We start from the raw sequence: 18,328 nt of genomic DNA on the forward strand, positions 1-18,328 counted from the left end.
GACTATGGAGTCGAAGACATACTCAACTACAAAAGGGAACACGTGATGCTGTATCTGCCGTCAAAGGTGAAGGGGGGGTACACCATATGCAGTACCATGATTAAGCTGTATAGCCACACTGTGACCTTTGGATTGTTGAAGGTCAAGTGGCCTGCCAAGTTGACCTTGAATGATACATGGCGTAGTAGTAAAGATTTCGCTTCAAAAAGACGATCCGCTTGGATTGATGAGTAGACATTAATCGGCAATATTTAGGCTGAAAACATTAAAGCAAGAATTCGATTCATGTGCACGCAATGAAGATTGAAATATCGCTGCTGAAGAATGTTTTGGAGGGATAATTGGTTGCTGCTCGAAATTAAAGCCGCGCAAAATCAGAGGAATTTAAAGTCAGGACTGAAGAGGATTAGAGGGCTGCGTCTCGTCATCTTCGATCCTCCCATTTCATCCCAGTGCATTCGTGTCGCGCTAATTTTGACTCGAATATTGTTCGGGCTTGTTCACGAAGTAGCTCAGAAATATCCGCTTCCTAAAATAACGATTACAGAACATTAGGGATCTCGATGTAGCTGCAATTATTTTCAGATGATGTGCTTGTATCATTCGATTCAACAAAATAGACATTATTGTAGAAACATCCTAATAATATCATCTGAGACATTATTCTAGGATGATAGCCATTTGAACATCTCGATATGGCAGCATGGCGTATCTGCGAGCGCGAAAGAGAGGTATGCGAAAGGAAAAGAAATCAGTTTCTTTTATCTCCTTTCTCATTTCTCTCTTTCGGGCCAGTAGATTCACCGTGGGACTACTTTATAGGTAGCATTTCTTTCAGTAGATTTGTATGTCGCAATATGCAGATGCCATGGTTACTTGTGAGGTGTTCATCATTATTACAGCTCCGCCTCTAAGCATCGACAGCATCCTGTCTAGTAAACTATATTTTGCAAACCATCTTGAAAAACCGACACTACGGGTGGCACAAAAACGAGAACCAGACAGGCTGCCACAAGGTATAATGCGACCTCCATCACTCGGCATGCGGTGACATAAAGCATCTGTCTGGAGAATGATCTGACTCTGGTTGTCGAGTATGATTTCCATGTTTTCTAAACAATTGTGCGAATAGTGTCGCTATAGTTATTTGATCAGATCTATTCCCATAGGGTTCAATAGGTTTGTCGCCACTTTTTAACAAGTCTATACTGTCGACAGTTATTTGATTCAAATGCAAATTTTGGCATGCTCTGTTTACCGGGAACTACGTCACTTTTAGAAGTAGATCCAAGTAACATCACAGAGAGACAAGGACTGCTGGTGACGACCTGGAATTTTGGGTAGCCGAAAAAAGTGGTGAGTTTCTCATTAGTCTACGATGCACGCAGGATAATATGTTGCACGGTCGGGAAAGTCTATCTTTATTGGCTTGGGACAATCCGCAGTAGTGATGAAGCCCCGGAAAAGGTAATATTTTAAGCTTTGATTTCGTAGTAAGGTTTTCAAATCCAAATTTTAATAGAACACGAACTATGTATAGGCTCCTAGCAATAAGGGGGGCATATGAGTGTGCGTAACCATTAGGTTACAAAAAAAAGAATGCATTGTGTTTTGGCAACAACAGTGTGCATTAATGAACCCGTTAATTCCTGGAAAAGATAGTTTCATGTGTTTAGCCTCTCCAAGGAGTGACGCCACGTAACCACATGGTAAGGTCCGAGCGGCAGGACCTGCCAGCTTATGCCTTGCTTTGTGGTTAGAGGGTGAGAGTGGAAACGAATTCATCGGAACCTTCGGATGCCGAGTCAAACATGTTGCCTCTAAGACACGTAGGCGCGTTAGTGCGGCTCAGCTTCATGTCTATGCTGGGTGGTTTTTCATATAACTTGATATCCTAAGGCCGTATGCTAATTAGTATGTGTGAGACAACAGACGCACAAGTTAAGGGATTACTGATTAGCAAGCCGAAAACGGTGTGTCCATTGTTAATTTAAACAGCGCGAACAGGAAGACACAGGTCAATATACAAGGAAGCCACACTACCAGCGCTGACTCACAACTCAACCTAAGCCTTTACTACAAGGCCCAGATAACAACAAACATAAAGAAAACGAAGCAATCACGTGAAAAAACCGCTGGGTTCACGTACTACACAAAACGTCACTCAAAAAAGAAATCTCTTTGTTTAAAAGAGCAAGAGAAGTCTTGCTGACGCAGTTATTGTCCCTTGAAATAAAATATGCTTCAGCTATTTCTCTCGTCAACTTTTCTTTGTACCGATACAAAATCCTCACCTGGTTAAACATGGGAGTACACTTCTTCTCCTTCTTCATTGTTTCATAGGAATGGCAATGTGAGACCAGAAATATATTGTCCTTGCCATTTTCCAAGTTGTTCCGGTGTTCCAGTAGTCTCTTGCTAATATAGCGTGCTGTTTGTCCTATATAACAGGCTCCACAAGAAAGTGGAAACCTGTACACAACACCAGTCTTGCATCCAACAAATGGGTCTCTATGTTTCACCCCACATTCTTGCTTCTTCGATTCTCTTTCCCTTTGAATAGCCGAGCAAATTCTGTTTATCTTGAGCGGGGCGGTCAATGCGACAATAACACCATACCTCTTGCCTACATTTTTGAGGTCACGTGAAATTCTGTGCACATACGGTATTACCGCAACCTTCCTCCTCTTCTCACCCCTGCTAAGCAGGGATTTTTGTCTGAGCGTTCTTTTAAGGCTCTTCAGTAACTGGCAACTAGCCTGATTAATAACTGACTCCAAATAACCGACCTTTGCAATTCTTGTCAATTGTAAACTATAGGACAAACAGGGCGCTGTATTAACAAGAGACTCCTGGAACACCGGAATAACTTGAAAGTGGCAAGGACAATACATCTCTGGTCTCACATTGCCATTCCCGTGAAACAATGAAGAAGGATAAGAAGTGTACTCCCATGTTTAACGAGGTTAAGATTTTGTATCACCACAAAGAAAAGTTGATGAGCGAAATAGCTGAAGCATATTTTATTTCAAGCCACAGTAACTGTGTCAGCAAGACTTCTCTTGCTCTTTCAAGCAAAGAGATTTCTTTTTTGAGTGAATGCATGTGTAGCAGTATGTATGTGTAAATGAATGTATATGTAAATGAATGTAGAGTGTATGTATGTGTAAGTGGAGAGATATGGGAGAGGCCTTCGCCCTGCAGTGGGTATAATCAGGCTGATGATGAATGGATGAATGGATGAATGAATGAATGTGTAGCAGGTGAACCCAGGGGTTGTTTCACATGATTGCTTCGTTTTCTTCATGTCTGTTGTTATCTGGGTCTTAAAGTAAAGGCTTACGCTGAGTTGTGAGTCAGCGCTTGTACGGTGGCTTCCTGGTATATTGTCCTGTGTCTTCCTGATCGCGCTGTTAAAAATTTAACAATGGATTTTTACCAACTCGCACAACAAAGTACGTTGATAAGAAAACGGTAGGGCCATTTGTTTAACCTACACCAGCTACACCAGTGTAGGAAATCTCCTATATCTACAATGAATTTTTGCTGCACTGGTGTAGCTGGTGTAGATTAAAAAAAAAATGGCCGTAGTATGCACATGATCGAGGATGGGCAAGCAAACCAGCTGATGGGAGCCATGAACATTGTTGCGTCATATCCTTAGAGATGAAGCTTTCTTTAGGTAAAACAATTGCTAAAGAGCAAACGCTTGCTTTTAAAGAAAATGAATTAAAGGACCCTTAAGAAAGGTAGCAGCGGCCGGTATATAATGAAGCAACACATTTAAGAACTGAGGCATCTTAGGAGTTTAATTAGTTAAGCGAACGGTAGAGATCAATGATGGAGACGGAGACGCCTGGAAAAAGTATTGCGCAAATAATGATGTAAAGCTTGAGAAATATTTCCTCCACTCTAAGTAGATGTTCTGCAATTACGTAGGATCCTGTGGGCTTGTGCACTCGAAAAAGGTCATATGCTGTCGAGTTTTGGCGTTCCGTAATGACATTCGATTGCCATTGTTCCGTAAAAAGATTAAGTTTCTACATAGCCAGAAACACGGGTCGAGAGTACATTCGAACAAGCATACAGTTAATTGTCGCCCCCCCCCCCCCCCCACCCCCCGTTGAATGTATATATATTAAAAGGCCGCTCCAGTTTTAAGGGCAAAATATTTATGAAGAGCAGACATTAGGGAAGATAGGTGACGCAAGTCACTTATCTTCGTTATTTTAGTTATTTTAGTGTGAACCGCTATATAGAAGTTCTTTCTCGCCGGCACCTAATACTTGGACATAAGACGCAGAATTCTTAATTAGTTGCCTGAAACAGAGAGCTGCAAATAAGCTCTATCGATTAACTGCATCTGTTTTCTTTCTGACAAGGTGGCTATCTGAGCAGGAGACGTGAAGGTTCCCCGGGAGACAGAGAAGGCGTAAAACGGATCCTCATTACCGGAAGGCATTGTAAGAGAAAGCACCCAGCTGCAAAGAAAATGTTTTAGCAGGCCCAGACCCGAAGAAGAATGCTTTACGCTTCCCGGTAAAAAGTTTTTAAACACCAATTTTTTACAGTGCAGCTCGACGCAGAGTATAACTTTCCTCCTGAAATGGAGGCGACGAATTTATTCCTAACTGAAATGAGTGCGGTAAAGAGACTATGGTAGCCGTAGGGAGAGAGGTTGACGGTAGAAGGAAGGAGGCGAACGTCCAACACCAAACTGCCGCCACTGCCGCCGCGGAACCGAAATCTACTGCGCGACGCGTGGCTTGACGTTTCTCAATTTTCCGATCGATGCTGGCGTGACCGGCTATAGTATATAGGGGCTCCTCCGCCGCCGCCCGTACGTACGTACTACGTCTCCATTAAGGGCGAAATGAGAACGCCTTTCTCATTTCCAGTTACAAATAGGTTATTACAGCTCCGTCGCTGGCTCCCCCCCCCCTTTCTCTCTTCCCCACGGTCTTGGCCTCTTTCCGTTCGAGAAGTGATTAAACAAAGCGAAATTGAGCAGAGACGCGACACCACAAGACAGGCCAGGAAGGACACGCACGTCTAGCGGGTTCCGTCGCATGACGGGACATCTCTTTTATCACCCCCTTTCCCTCGCCACGCCATGGCGTGAAAAACGGAAGGGAAATTATACGAATGCGTCTGGGGCGGACTGTGTATTCATGGAGAGCGGCGTATCGATTATGGCCCGCACCCATTATTTTTGCTTATGCGTCGAGCAAGCCATCAGCGTAATGGGAATGGGCTTGTAATTAAAAAGCGGCCGAAATGGCCATGATGGCATGGCACTGGAAGCTTCGAGCAAAGAACAGAAGCGTGGAAACCATTGCAGTCTTCTCGTCTAGGGTCCTGCTACGGGGATAAACATTAAGCCGCTATGTCCCGTACGGTGAAATTTAAATGAATCGGGCTAACGCAGCTAGTTAATGATCTGTTCGTTACTGGATTAGGCGAGCGCGAGAGGAATACCGCTTTGCTTAAAAGCGTTTTCGAGTTCAGCGGCAATATTGAATGCATGTCAGAAGAAGTAGTTGAATGCATTTGTTAAGCATACGACTACACCTGGATGGTTAAACAGAGCTATCACACCATTGTGAGCGTTTTACAATATGTCTTTTCACCGTAACTTGTCGTGATAAGGCGCACATAACGGGAAGGTTGTAAAAAACTGATAATGGCTACTTCAGAGCTTCTACGAGAGCCTTTCTAGTTGTTGCTCTTGCTCAAATATCTATTGAGGCAAGCTCGAAGCCGTCTTTTTTTTTTTTTTTTTATTTCTGCAGTGGATGGCGACCAGCAGCAACGCGTGGTAATCGTATAGCAAGGTCTTCTTCTCCGCCGCTGCCATTGCGACAAGAACACAAACGCATCATTCGTTCAGTGCGGCACATTACGGAACAAAAAACATGTTTTGGAATGATCAGTAATTAGTCGCCTAATATATAGTTAAAAGTACTGAAGGGCTAATTGAAATGACTGGAAATCCAATTTGCTAGTTTCTCTAGTTCAATTCATAGCATGATTAGGAAGAATGATAAGCAAGAAATTGGTTTTGTGGGGTTTAACGTCCCAAAGCGACTCAGGCTATGAGAGACACCGTAGTGGAGGATTCCGGAAATTTCGACCACCTGGGGTTCATTAACGTGCACTGACATCGTACCGCACACGGGCGCCTTGCTTTTCGCCTCTATCGAAAAGCGGCCGCCGAGGCCGGGATTCGATCCCGCGTCCTTGGGAACAGTAGTCGGATAAGCAAGAAATAAAAATAACACAAGAATATGAAATATTTCTTGTGCAGCAGTAGACCAGTCGCTGCGACAAACATGCAGAGCTTCCATTTTGAAATAACAAATTTGCGTGTGATGATAGCAACACATCTCAACGAGATGTGCTCTAGATAAATCTAGATTGAAAGACAAGGACGCTCAAAACGCCCACCGCTCAAACAAACACAAAGACGAGTGCCCAAGCAAACTCGCACCAATCAGACGAAAACACACACAGAGGCAAGTACACACAAACACACTCACACATGGCCACAAACACATCGACAAATATGCACATGAGCACGCACGCACGTACACAAACGACACCATGCAGGCGGGCGAACGAAGAAAACGCGTTTTCGTCGGGAACGCAAGCTTCTTGAATTATGAGTGCGCCTGGCGACCACGCGCGGTGGCAAACCGAGGCGAAAAATCCATTGCTTATTTTCCACAATCCAGGGCCGGGGCGAATCCCTTATTCACTATTCCGCGCGCGACCCCAGACATTCATCTAATCACGAGCTGTACGAAAGAGCGGGGGCACGAGACTGCTGTCCGCATGAAATCGAGTTACTGCCGTGATGAACGACGCGGAAGAAAACCTCGCCGATGAAATTCCGCCTCCGCCCTCCACTTTTTGTCTCTAGCGCAGGTCCAAAAAGAAAAAAAAAAGAAGGGGGAAACAAAGGGTGCAATACCGTCTCTTTCCACGTTGAGCTGCATATAGAGGCGGTTGTGGAGACGTCTTGTTTCGGAAGGGCTTGGGTTCATATGTTTCTACTTTGGTTTGTAGCTGGAGAGCTTTATGCATCACTTCCACCGCTTAGGTTCCCGTGATACTCGATTTGTCAGCGTTAAAATGCGCAGCGCATCTCTTTCTCCGCATCGAGTTCACGAGTGGTTCACGGCTTGGGCGGCATAAAGGAAATGGCGAGGTTCAGAGGATTGATCTCTCGTGGTTGACCTCCTGCATTGCACTTCAACCGGAACACATGCCTCACCTGGGATTCAAATGAGACGTCATTTTCTGCCTCTTTAAACTTTCTAAAGCGGGGTTGTTTAACTAACTTATTGTTCATGTTTGGTTCGGTTCATGTGGTTCAATGTCCCAAAGCGACTCAGGCTACGAAAAGGCTCTTGGAGAGGACTCAAGAAATTTCGACCACCGGGGATTCTTGAACTGACATCGGAGAGCACGCGGACGCCTTCCTATACGCCTTCATCATAGGGCGGCTGCTGCGGCCGGGATAAAATCTATCTTTTGTTCTGTTATTTCGTCTTCAACGTCTCAGTGTAGTAAATCGAAAGGTGATGGCACGTTTTACATTGTCAACAATTCTTTACAATCTTGATATCGATAGTGATCCATCCGGCAAGAGAAAAATGTCACATTCTTTGTGCGATATCGTTTTAAACTTAGGATTAATAACTCCAGAAAAAAATATTGAAGAGCCAACTTGTCTTATTTCATTCGCTATATATACTTCAGTATGTTGAAAGCTTCTCAGCCTGCTGCTCCCAACTAATAACCAATTCTTATGCGCTTAACGAAGCGGGTTACCGAGATTTGCGTTTTATATGCCAAAATATTCTGCCAATATTACACAGGGACGAAGATGAGAGCGCTTTATATGAGGCCCTGCCAAGGTTGTGATTGGTACGTTTAAGCGATAGCCTTTAATGGCTCATGCTCACTGATCGTGTCCGTCCATCCGTCCGTCCGTAACGCTTTCTTTACGTGGGAGGCGATAGCTGGTAGCTGACATGGCCGAGCACTGTAGGGCTTCTTGAGATTACATTTGGCAGGAACTGCCAACTCGGGCCTCTCTTTTCGCCTCGGAGGGTGATATCACAATCAGCCCACCAAAACCCTTGCATTCACGTTATCCCTAGGCCACACAGGCACGTTCATACGGCTCGGTTAAAGCGGACCTTCATATGTTGATGGGAGTGAAAGCAGAGGGAAAGAGGTGCCGTAGTGGAGGAACACCGCGCGATTGAGGCTTTCGCCTCATCGCACTTTAGTGGTCAAAGCTGCTCCTATAACTTTTTATACCTTACGATTGACTGCTGCGATTGATAATTTTTTTCTAATCTGCCTTTGTGCGGCACTGCGTATCAGTCTTACTTTTCTGTTGGCTGCGAAGCAAAAGTGAGATTTGTTTTCTTCGATCATTAGAAATAAAGAGGGGGGGGGGGGGGATTTACCAGCCCATTTATTATTCAAGTTTCTTATGTTCTGAAAATAGTATTGAAGGAGCTCAACCGTCCTAACACAAGAATAATCGTTGCTTATGCAGGGGCTTCAAGGGGAAACCCTTGCCAAATATTCAGCTTGAATTGGAGCCGCAGGATAAATGAGACCATTGAAACGGACTTTACAGCAGGCTCTATTAAAAGAGGCTGAGCAGGGTCCCTCCGGTTTCATGCTTGCATATCCACCCACTCAGTGAATAATGCGCTCACCTGTAGTCGCCCTGCTGGAGGCGGATCTTGTCGAAGGTGATGCGTACCCTCTCGTTGAAGCGTGCCACAAAGCTGTACAAGCAGCGCACGTTTGTGGGATACGTGGACGGGTAGAGCGGAGAGTAGAAGTGGCCGTGTCCCTCCGTCCGGTTGGCGCTCGCGAAGCTGTAGCTGCAGGTTGTGTTGGGAACGGCGACGCCGTCCACGCGATAGTTCCCTGCACGAGAGGGCAGAAAGATTAACAGGCAGTGAGTAAAGCACACTCAGCGCTAGTCGGGCGAAGCCAGTGAACAAGCAGTACGCTCGCACAACTCTAAAACGCGAAACTCTGCTAACATGTTATAAGATGCGTGCAGAAAATAAACATTGCTGAATCCAAGGACCCTGTATCGAATCCTGGCAGCAGCGGCCGCTTTTCGATGAAGGCGCAAAGCAAGGTGTCCGTGTGCTAAGAGATGTCTGTGCACATTAAAGAATCCCAAGTGGTCGGAATTTCTGGAGTCCTTCACTACGGCGTCTCTCATAGCCTGAGTTGCTTTCGAACGCTAAATCCCATTATCCAAACCAAACAGAAAATAGCACTCAATACACTCAGGCATCATCAAATGATTGCTTGAACGAAAAAAAGATAAAAACTTTCATTGTTTGGACAGCGTGTTGTCCGCATCGCCAATGTACGCATTATCACTCTTATAAAAAATGGGAGAAATGATTGTCACCATCTTCACCATATTCTTCTTTATCGTCCGACTGAATACACCGACTGCAAGACAAAGGGTTCTCCCATATTTCTTTAATTAAACCGGTCATTTAGGGGGCAGCTGGTAGAAGTTATATCCTGCAAACTTCCTAATATCATTCGTCGTTGTAACTGCCTGTCCCCTTTTAGTACGCTTGCGTCCCACAGGAACCAGTTGCGCTATACTTATTGGTCGTCGGCTATCTTACCCTCGCAAGAACGCAAGTGTGCAAACTGCTGTTGTCTGCGCTGAGCGGCCCGGAAGAACCTTTACACTGTTCAAAAACGCCATGAGGTTTTGCTGAGCCGCTGAAAAGAGTTGGCGCGTATTGAGACATTTGTGTGCCCTCTGCTTTGCATTTGCTGAGCGCTAGTTTTGTTACAAACCGAATTTGTTACACGTGGAATGAAATAAAAGTAACAGGTAAGACACTTCGCAAATGACTCTTCCCATGTACTGAAGTAGTGGAGTGTTCGTAAAGGGTAGCCATGAAAAGCAAGCGGGAGCATGTCTAATGGAGACAGCCGCCCACGTTGAAAATAAACCGCTGAAATAACAACAAAAAAAATTGCTGTGTAGTAGAGAGGATAAAGGTGGTTAATTATTTCGTAATTTGTAATGGGAGATGTCGGTGATACCTTTTCAATAAGTGTTGCCGGGGACTTTAAACTATCGATTTTCTTGTATATTGGGACGTAATACGCGAGAGATTTTGCCAGCGGTTCTTATCTTCGTGCATTAAGAATTATTGTCACAGAAAAGGTCTGGAATGCGTCATATTATAGCCAAGTGCTCGTGCTGACAAAAAGCAGGTTCCGTTCACTTATTCCGGCTTTATTCAGAAAATGCTGGGTCGAATTTGATAACGCAGACAGTTCCGTGTTTGGATCCATCTAGGCTGGTAATTCATTACTGCTATTTACAGCTTAGCGAAGGAATACCATATGAACGTGAGAACGACAGATAGGCAATACTTAGTGAGGCGATGATCTGGTGCAGTCAAGGGGAATACACAAAGTGCAAATCATCAGTTGCAAGCCTACACTACCACTTCAATTTTAAATGGACTTTGTCAGACTGGTGAGCTTATTTTCATTAGCGTCGACAGCCACGCCTTCATTAAGAACACTAAAACGCTTAGTTGCGGCACTCGAGTTTTAGAAAATTAAATGATGGTGGTTTAAATCCTCGAAGGTGGGGTAGTGGAGGACTGCGGGTTAATTTAGACTATCGGGAGTTCCTTAACATGCGCTGATACTGCACAGTCCGTGGACACCTTTGTATTTCGTCTTCATTGAATTACGACCGCAGGGGCTGACATAAAACCCGTAACGTCAAAATCAACAGCTGAGCCCTGGGACGCCGCAGCACATTATATATATATATATATATATATATATATATATATATATATATATATATATATATATATATATATATATATATATATATATATATATATATATATACAGTCGAACCCCGCTACAACGAACGTCGCTTCAACGAAATTTTCGCTTCAACGAAATATTTCCAATTCCCCGTCAGCTTGCTATACAAAGTAATGGAACAAATTTCTCATCACAACGAATCATTTTTGGGGCGCGTTTCCGCTTCAACGAAATTTTTGCTATGCGAAGCTCGATTTAAAAATATATCTTACAATAAAACAAGCATATCGCCGCCCATCTATGTACTTCCATAGGCCCACGCTGCTTTGTTTCGCTAAACATTCGCTGGACCCAACTAATCCACTCACTGAAACGCACATGATCACCGCCATAGCTTGGTGTTGATGACAATCGGGCTGGCTGCCTTGCGACAAGGCGCGGGTGCAAGCTCCCGTTTTCTTCCAATCCAGAGCCGCAACCAATCCGTTGCCAAAGGACGCAGCAGCCTGGCAACAGCAGCGCGTTTGCCCTAGTTTTTTTCACTCGTGCTTGTGCTGCTAGTGCGCTGTAATGAATGCGAGCATGGCGACTTCATCTAGAAAGCGGAAGTTCCTCTCGCTTGAAGAGAAGGCACGGATTATCAGCGCGGCATCCAGCGGCAGGTAAAAGGGAGATGTTGCAGCGGACTTCGGCATCTCACAGAGCACGCTGTCAACGATCTTGAAGTCGAAAGACGCGATAGCGCAAGCTCTTTCTTCGGGGACATCCGCGAAGCGGAAAAAGCTGACGCAAGCGGCTCACGAGGACCTTGAGAAGGCTCTCTACACGTGGTTCCTCGACGTGCGCGCAAAGAAGATGCCGGTCAGCGGAAACATGCTGCAGCAAAAGGCGCTTGGCTATGCCTGTATGCTGGGCATCAATGATTTCAAAGCCAGCTCAGGGTGGCTGACCCGTTTTAAGGCCAGGCATGAAATCGTCGCTAAAGTGCTGTGTGGCGAGTGAGGAGCTGAGTGACGAAGCTATAATTGAGGGCGTTCGCCACAACGACGCATCATCGGATGATGACAGCGACGCGGAGGATTTAGCGCCACCACCTGCAATAAAAGTGATGGATGCTTTTGATGTGATCCGCAGGTTTTTCGGTGCTCACGATGACGACGTCGCGATGCAACTGTTCACCGAGTGCGAAAGTCGCGCCACTGCACTCGTGGCAAAAAAAAAGAAGCAGAAGAAGCTGACCGACTTCTTTGAAAATAAATGATGTTTTGGCACTATGTGGTCCAACCTCACAGTGTTTTTGGGCTGTTTTCGCCTCAACGAAATTTCGCTTTAACGAAATTTTTCGCGCGCCCCGTCAGTTTCGTTGTAGCGAGGTTCAACTGTATATATATATATTCAGTCCCACAGTGGTGGATCAGTCCTTAGTGCTCTCGACTGCAAGGCCCAAGTATGCGGGACTGAATTCCGGTCCAGCGTCGGCCACCTTTCATTGCAGGCGAAAAGCGTATGAGATGCCAATGCACGTTAAAGAAACCCAGGTGGGTCAAAATTTGCGGAGCCGTTCCCTACGGCGTCTCTATATTATTTACATGTTACAGAGATTGACATATTTCAGCGCAAGACGCCCTGGTGTGTGGTTCAATCGCTACCGGCGTACATATATAAGTTTTCTCAGCATAATAAGTATTGGACTTTGAGTGCCGCAGCAGATAGAAGATAGATAATTCTCATTTAGAAGTCGAATTAGGTGATTACTTCAAGCTGCTTCAAAATTTAAATATATTTAGAGCGCTTCGGAGAAGGCAAGCATTCTCTAGGATTTGCTCATTTCGCAAAATTATGTCCACTTCAGATGACCCAACTAGACTCGTCGAGATCTTTAATATAGAACTTGCAATGGGTCGCAAAGCTCCTTTATGCATGCTACTTATATTCATAAGCAATTTCAGATTACGTTTGTTCATTCCGCTGAGAACCGGCTATGGCGTCCAAATGCTTCAGGGCAGGGCTCCGCGCGGCCCAGCTTGCGCGTTAGTCTCTTACGTAATGCCGACGCCGGATCGTAGGGGACTGCATGCGTAATGGGACAGATTGTGAGCGGATTTGTAGACATGCATTTCGACACGCGCACAAGTTGAACGTTTGCGAAATTGGTTAGTATTTATAACAAACGACGTCAACTGCGCTACGTAACTTTTCAGTGATCCGGCTAATTGCTGTCAGGTTGAGTTAAAGTGATTGCACATCTTTGGAGGTTAATCCTTCACCGACTGCTCTTTCGTTAAGTAATGCAGGCGGCGAGAGATGACTGGTACAAAATTTCCAACTCTCATCCGCAAGTACACGTAAACTCTTAAAAACCCGGGTATGCTTGCAACGCAAGCAGTAAATGGAGATGGTGAGATAAGTGATGAAGGCTGCTAGCGTTTTTTTTTTTTTTTTTTAATAATGTGATACAGTATTCAGTATAACGCACAGCTCGCACCATTCACTAAAATAACTTCGTGCTTGCATTTGCGAATATTTGACACCAAGGAAAAACGTGCCCCTGAGAAAATTTAGGGATGTAAAAAAAAAAAAAAAAACGGATAATTTCAGCATAAGGTGTTAATTGCATGTTCTTGCTCGTCGTAAACTTGCGTGCAGCTGACAGTTTAAATTTCCTTCTCGATTACAGCTTTAGTTCCGAGTGACCTCACCAACCTCGGAGTGCGAACGCCGTATTTGCTCTAGGATAGGATTATCCGCCCAATTGTCGGCTTATGAACTGTAGCTTGTGATAACTTTTATGGGGCCTTGATAGCGGAACACCTTTTTCCCAATTGCGTGCGCTTGATATTAACGTTCTACGATAAATGTTTATGAAGTTGTCTGGGATTAAACTGTGTACCGGTTGTCTAGATTTCCCATATAGTTATGATATTCAAGGAAAAGCCCGATCATCCTAGGAACTTTGAGAATGGCAGAAGGTATGGTCTGATTAATATTGGAGACTGACGGCTTTTTCACATTTCAGACGTTACTTAAATGGCTGACTACAACACTACAAAATCAAATGATTAAAGCATTGGAAAACACTTCATTTAAAGGCCTAAGCATAACGAGGCATAGTAGTATAACCATGGCTCTACATTTGACTGTACTACTGTCATGTCTCCTAGTACAGCAGTGAGTTACGTAATTCCCGCAATAAAAAATTCACACTCTGTCCCAATTAGGTCAGCTTTATTAATATCGTAATTGCAACGAATCACCAGCTTACTTTTCTTGATGAAGCGATAGGTGCCCCTGAACCCAGTGTTGTCCCCGTGGCTTTCGTCAGAGTGAAACTCGAAGACGAGTGCCCTGGCGGCCGAGTAGTGCACCTGCTCGATTTCCACCTCAGTTCCGCAAAGCACAGAGTTCCACGGCGTTGCCTCGTCTACGCTTGTCCCGTTCAGGTGCAGAAACAGACGCACGAAGTCGCCGCTCAGGCACCTGGTCATGCAGAAAAAACGTATGCGTCAGGATATAAGCAACAAATGCTGCAATCACGCCATGAGATGACATTTTGAGAAGAAAACATATTGTATAAAACAGCGCGAAGACATGGAATGAAGCAAAAGGAAAAGACACACGGCGCTGTTTTGTACGAATATGCATAACCAACTCGCCCGAACAACCGTTCTACAAGAAAACATATTCAAAGAATGATTAGCTAGAGGTCAACAGAAGGACGTCCGTAAGCATTTTGAGAGCCAATGCAGCTACAGAAATAGCACTCAGTGACTATTTACTGTGCGCCATATCCTTTCCAGCGTACTGCTCGGTACCACATAATCGATTCTGAAAGATGTGTGTGTGTGCGTGTGTGCGTGTGTGCGTGTGTGTGTGTGTGTGTGTGTGTGTGTGTGTGTGTGTGTGTGTGTGTGTGTGTGTGTGTGTGTGTGTGTGTGTGTGTGTGTGTGTGTGTGTGTGTGTGTGTGTGTGTGTGTGTGTGTGTGTGTGTGTGTGTGTGTGTGTGTGTGTGTGTGTGTGTGTGTGTGTGTGTGTGTGTGTTTGCGTTTGCATTTACAGGAGCTATTTTGTTGCCTATGAAGGCTTCTGTATACATTCTGTGTCGTAGGGTATTACAAATTACACATGACAGCCCCGAGGGGCATGAAGGAACAATAAGTGATTCCGACGATGGTGGTAAATCTGTGTACACGTGTGCTATCGCTCCTACGCCTGACTGATAAGATCTTCTTAAGGTGCGTGTCTTTTGTTCTGCCGTGATATAAGAGAAAACCTGATTTGCATTCGTTGTTTCGGCCATAAACACAAACTAGACGTAACAAAATCCATGAAAGATTTGTTCGATATATAGTAAAGTGTCAGAAGGGCTATTTGAGGCATTTTTATTATGAGTTGCTTCAAAATACGCACATTTCACGCAGTGCACGGTCAGTGGCAATTGAGTTTGCTTTTTAGCATAGAAAAATGCAAATAAAGCATATATTACTTTGCAACGCGGCGACAATTTTGCTCGCTAAAATTGCTATTGTTTGGGCAATGTATTCGCTATGAAAATTTACCGTCCACTGGTACAAGTTACAATGTAATGAAGCTGTGGAAAGTTTTATAGATGAACGTTTGCAAAAATATAGTCAGTTATTGGAAACTGGTAATTCCGCAGGATGGCTGCTGTTTTGGCACACTCTTTCTTTAAGTGCAACATAATATGCTTGCCTCATATGATTTCCGTATCAATGAAATGGTACTAAATAAGTAATAAGCGTTATGTGGAGGTAATGTTTAAAGCAGTTAAACTGGTAAAACTGCAGTAAACTGCTAAAAAGAAAGTACGTAATATCTTATTCGCTATTGATATGTGCGAAGCTTGGCTCGACACAAACCGCAGCATTACACTGTCTATTTTTTTTATAATATTAAATTTTAAGTCACTTTTTCTAGACTCAAATGTCTATTTATGTACGTAGCACGTGATATAGGCTTAATAAACTAGGCGATGTCAACCTCTTTCACATGTGCACATGAAATCTGACTACGAGTGCGGAATAGTCCAGACATTATCTGTCTTATCTGTAAAGTGGAATTACAATCGCGCAAGCTTTAATTATTTCGTATCTTGGGTCGAGCCACTTATATTGTCTACTGTCAGAGCACTATCTTCAAAGTAATTATTCTTTACATTACTCGAACTTTAATCTTTGCAAATAATCTTCCTAAGATGTAATTACGCATGAAAGTGTACAGGTCTTCTATGCTGAGCACATAAAATTAGGTAGCAGTAAACAATTTTCACAATACATATTATCTGGACCAGTGTACTCCGAATTCAATTACCAGCGGAATAGCCCTCCATGCCAGCGAAAACCGTAACAAAATCAATATTTATGATGAAGGTTTTTAGTAAAACGTTTTTGATACGATGTGTTCATTTCGCCTAAATTATAAATGTAAATCGTGCGCGGTGGAGCGCTAAAGCTTGCTCCCTCGTTAACCTAATCAAAAGACTGCTGAAAGCGCCAGCGGGCCTGCGCAATCAAATTATGTGCCACGGCCATGCTAAGTTTCAATTAGAAGGCGCTCGAGGCCCACGAAAAGAGTAAATCTTTTCTAAATTCCACGCATATACGGGACCGAAGAAACAAGAATCTACTCACTCTTACCCCAGTAAGATAGAATGATTCTGCTTACTCAGGACACACTGCGGCCGCAGATGAGTTCGCGTCTGTGAATTCGGAGGGCTCTCAGAAGTATGATTTCATCAATACTTAACCCGCACAAGTGCAGAGTGCGGAGCTGCTGCTTTTCGCCGTAAAAAAAAAGTCTAAATTAAAAGCGCGCCCGAGGAGGGGTTGTGCCATCCGTTGAAAGCCGTGATTAAGCTTGTAAGGCGCTTAAATATGCGCTCGTATAAAGCGTGGAAACCCAAAACCGCCATGACGGAGAGCAGGACAGATTAAAAACTCAATCGAATACAGTGTTTTTTTGGAAACCGTGAATATTTTAGGACATGCAAATTTCATTCGATCAGACATGAGTTCGATCTGCGTAGCGGCGGAACGGGCTAAAATTAAGGGAGGTCTGAAGTGGCCCGGACGAAGCCCTTTCTGCAGTCTTAGTGTGTTCAATAAAACCTGGTACGCAAGAATAAGTTTCGCTCTACATATTAAGAATTTTATACACGTATGAGACGTTTATTCAGTACTTACAAATCTATAAAAACCATAGCTTGAAGGGTTTAAAATAAAACAAAACTGATACTGCGTCGACTACGGTGCCCTCTTACTGATGTTTGACCCTGAGAACAACGCAGAGTCGGCTTTTCAGTACCGGATTCATCATATAAGGAGCCAGCCATTGTTTTTTCATTGTTACTTTGCGAAACCTGCAAGTTTTTCTGTAGCCCACGTGAAAAGTTTTCGAGGGGATTCTGCGTAATACAGCATCCTCAATTGCAATATGAATTTTAGCCCGCCATCGGAAGTTATCGCACTCATGGCGAGTCATGTTTATTAAAATGCATGAGGACCGGCTATTAATGATGCACAAACACCATTAATCATCCTTCCCCCAAACGTCTTCCTCTCTTTGAATTAAGTAGGGCAGAGAAGTGAGAAGGTGCTACAACACCGCGTCCTAATTTCTCTCAGCATAATATGAGATGATGTAATATAAGTTATTTCACAACAGACTTCAAAATCGAGATGATGATGATTATGATCATTATCATCATCATCCTCAACCGGAATACAGCAAATGCAGGGCGAAGGCCTCTCCTATTTTCCTCCAATTAACCTTGACCTATGCTAGCTTCTTCAACTTTACCCCTGCGAACTTCTTATCCTCATCCGCCCACCTAACTTTCTGCTGCCCCTGCTACCATTTTCTTTTCTTGGTATCCAATTTTATGCTCGTAGCGACCATCAGGTTCTCTTTTCGCAGTACATGCCTTGCCCATGCCTGCTCCTTCCCCTTAATTTCTACTAGAATGTCATTAACTTGAGTTATTACTATCAGCCTGTCTGCCGGATTCATATTTCTTAACGTAACACCTACCACTTCCCGCTCCAGAGCTCTCTGCGTTGTCCTCAACGTAGGCAAAACACTCTTCGTTATCCGCCTACGTTTCAGCTTTATAGGTAACGACAAGTGAGATACAGCTGTTATATGTCACAGTCAATATGCCTGACATCAAACTCAAGAGAGAGGAGCTGTTCATTCACTTTTTGTCCCATTAAGGCTAACTCACTCGTTGCTATTCTTCTGGACGTCGAATTCATCGAAAGTGAGCTCCACAATGTCGTCAGGCTCGCCGACAAACGTGTACAGCAGACAGTTGGTGTTCCTCTCGTAGGGCGTGGGCCAGTTGGGTGAAGTGAAGATGCCGTGCTCCTTCCCGTACATGCTGTCGAACAGTACGCAGCTACAACCTGCATTCATTAGAGAATAAACAAGAGAACGGTGTCCA

At 44.1% G+C, this 18,328-nt stretch overlaps 1 protein-coding gene and 1 long non-coding RNA gene across 2 annotated transcripts in view; one reads left to right on the top strand and one right to left on the bottom strand.

Annotated features, from left to right (window-relative positions):
- Positions 1 to 18,328, top strand: part of LOC146208365 (uncharacterized) — a 590,053-nt gene that overhangs the window by 255,951 nt on the left and 315,774 nt on the right. The gene's annotated exons all lie outside the window — the stretch shown is intronic.
- Positions 1 to 18,328, bottom strand: part of LOC146208368 (suppressor of lurcher protein 1-like) — a 103,891-nt gene that overhangs the window by 73,597 nt on the left and 11,966 nt on the right. Inside the window, exons 3-5 of the mRNA XM_084592953.1 lie at positions 18,110 to 18,290; positions 14,132 to 14,346; positions 8,742 to 8,958 (exon numbers count right to left, since the gene is read on the bottom strand). Of these exons, the coding sequence (XP_084449079.1) occupies positions 8,742 to 8,958; positions 14,132 to 14,346; positions 18,110 to 18,290 (613 nt within the window). The remainder of the gene's footprint in view (positions 1 to 8,741; positions 8,959 to 14,131; positions 14,347 to 18,109; positions 18,291 to 18,328) is intronic.

The sequence above is a fragment of the Amblyomma maculatum genome, chromosome 1 (genome assembly GCF_055883805.1).
Source record: "Amblyomma maculatum isolate TAMU_Amacu chromosome 1, ASM5588380v1, whole genome shotgun sequence".
NCBI classification, from domain to species: domain Eukaryota; kingdom Metazoa; phylum Arthropoda; class Arachnida; order Ixodida; family Ixodidae; genus Amblyomma; species Amblyomma maculatum.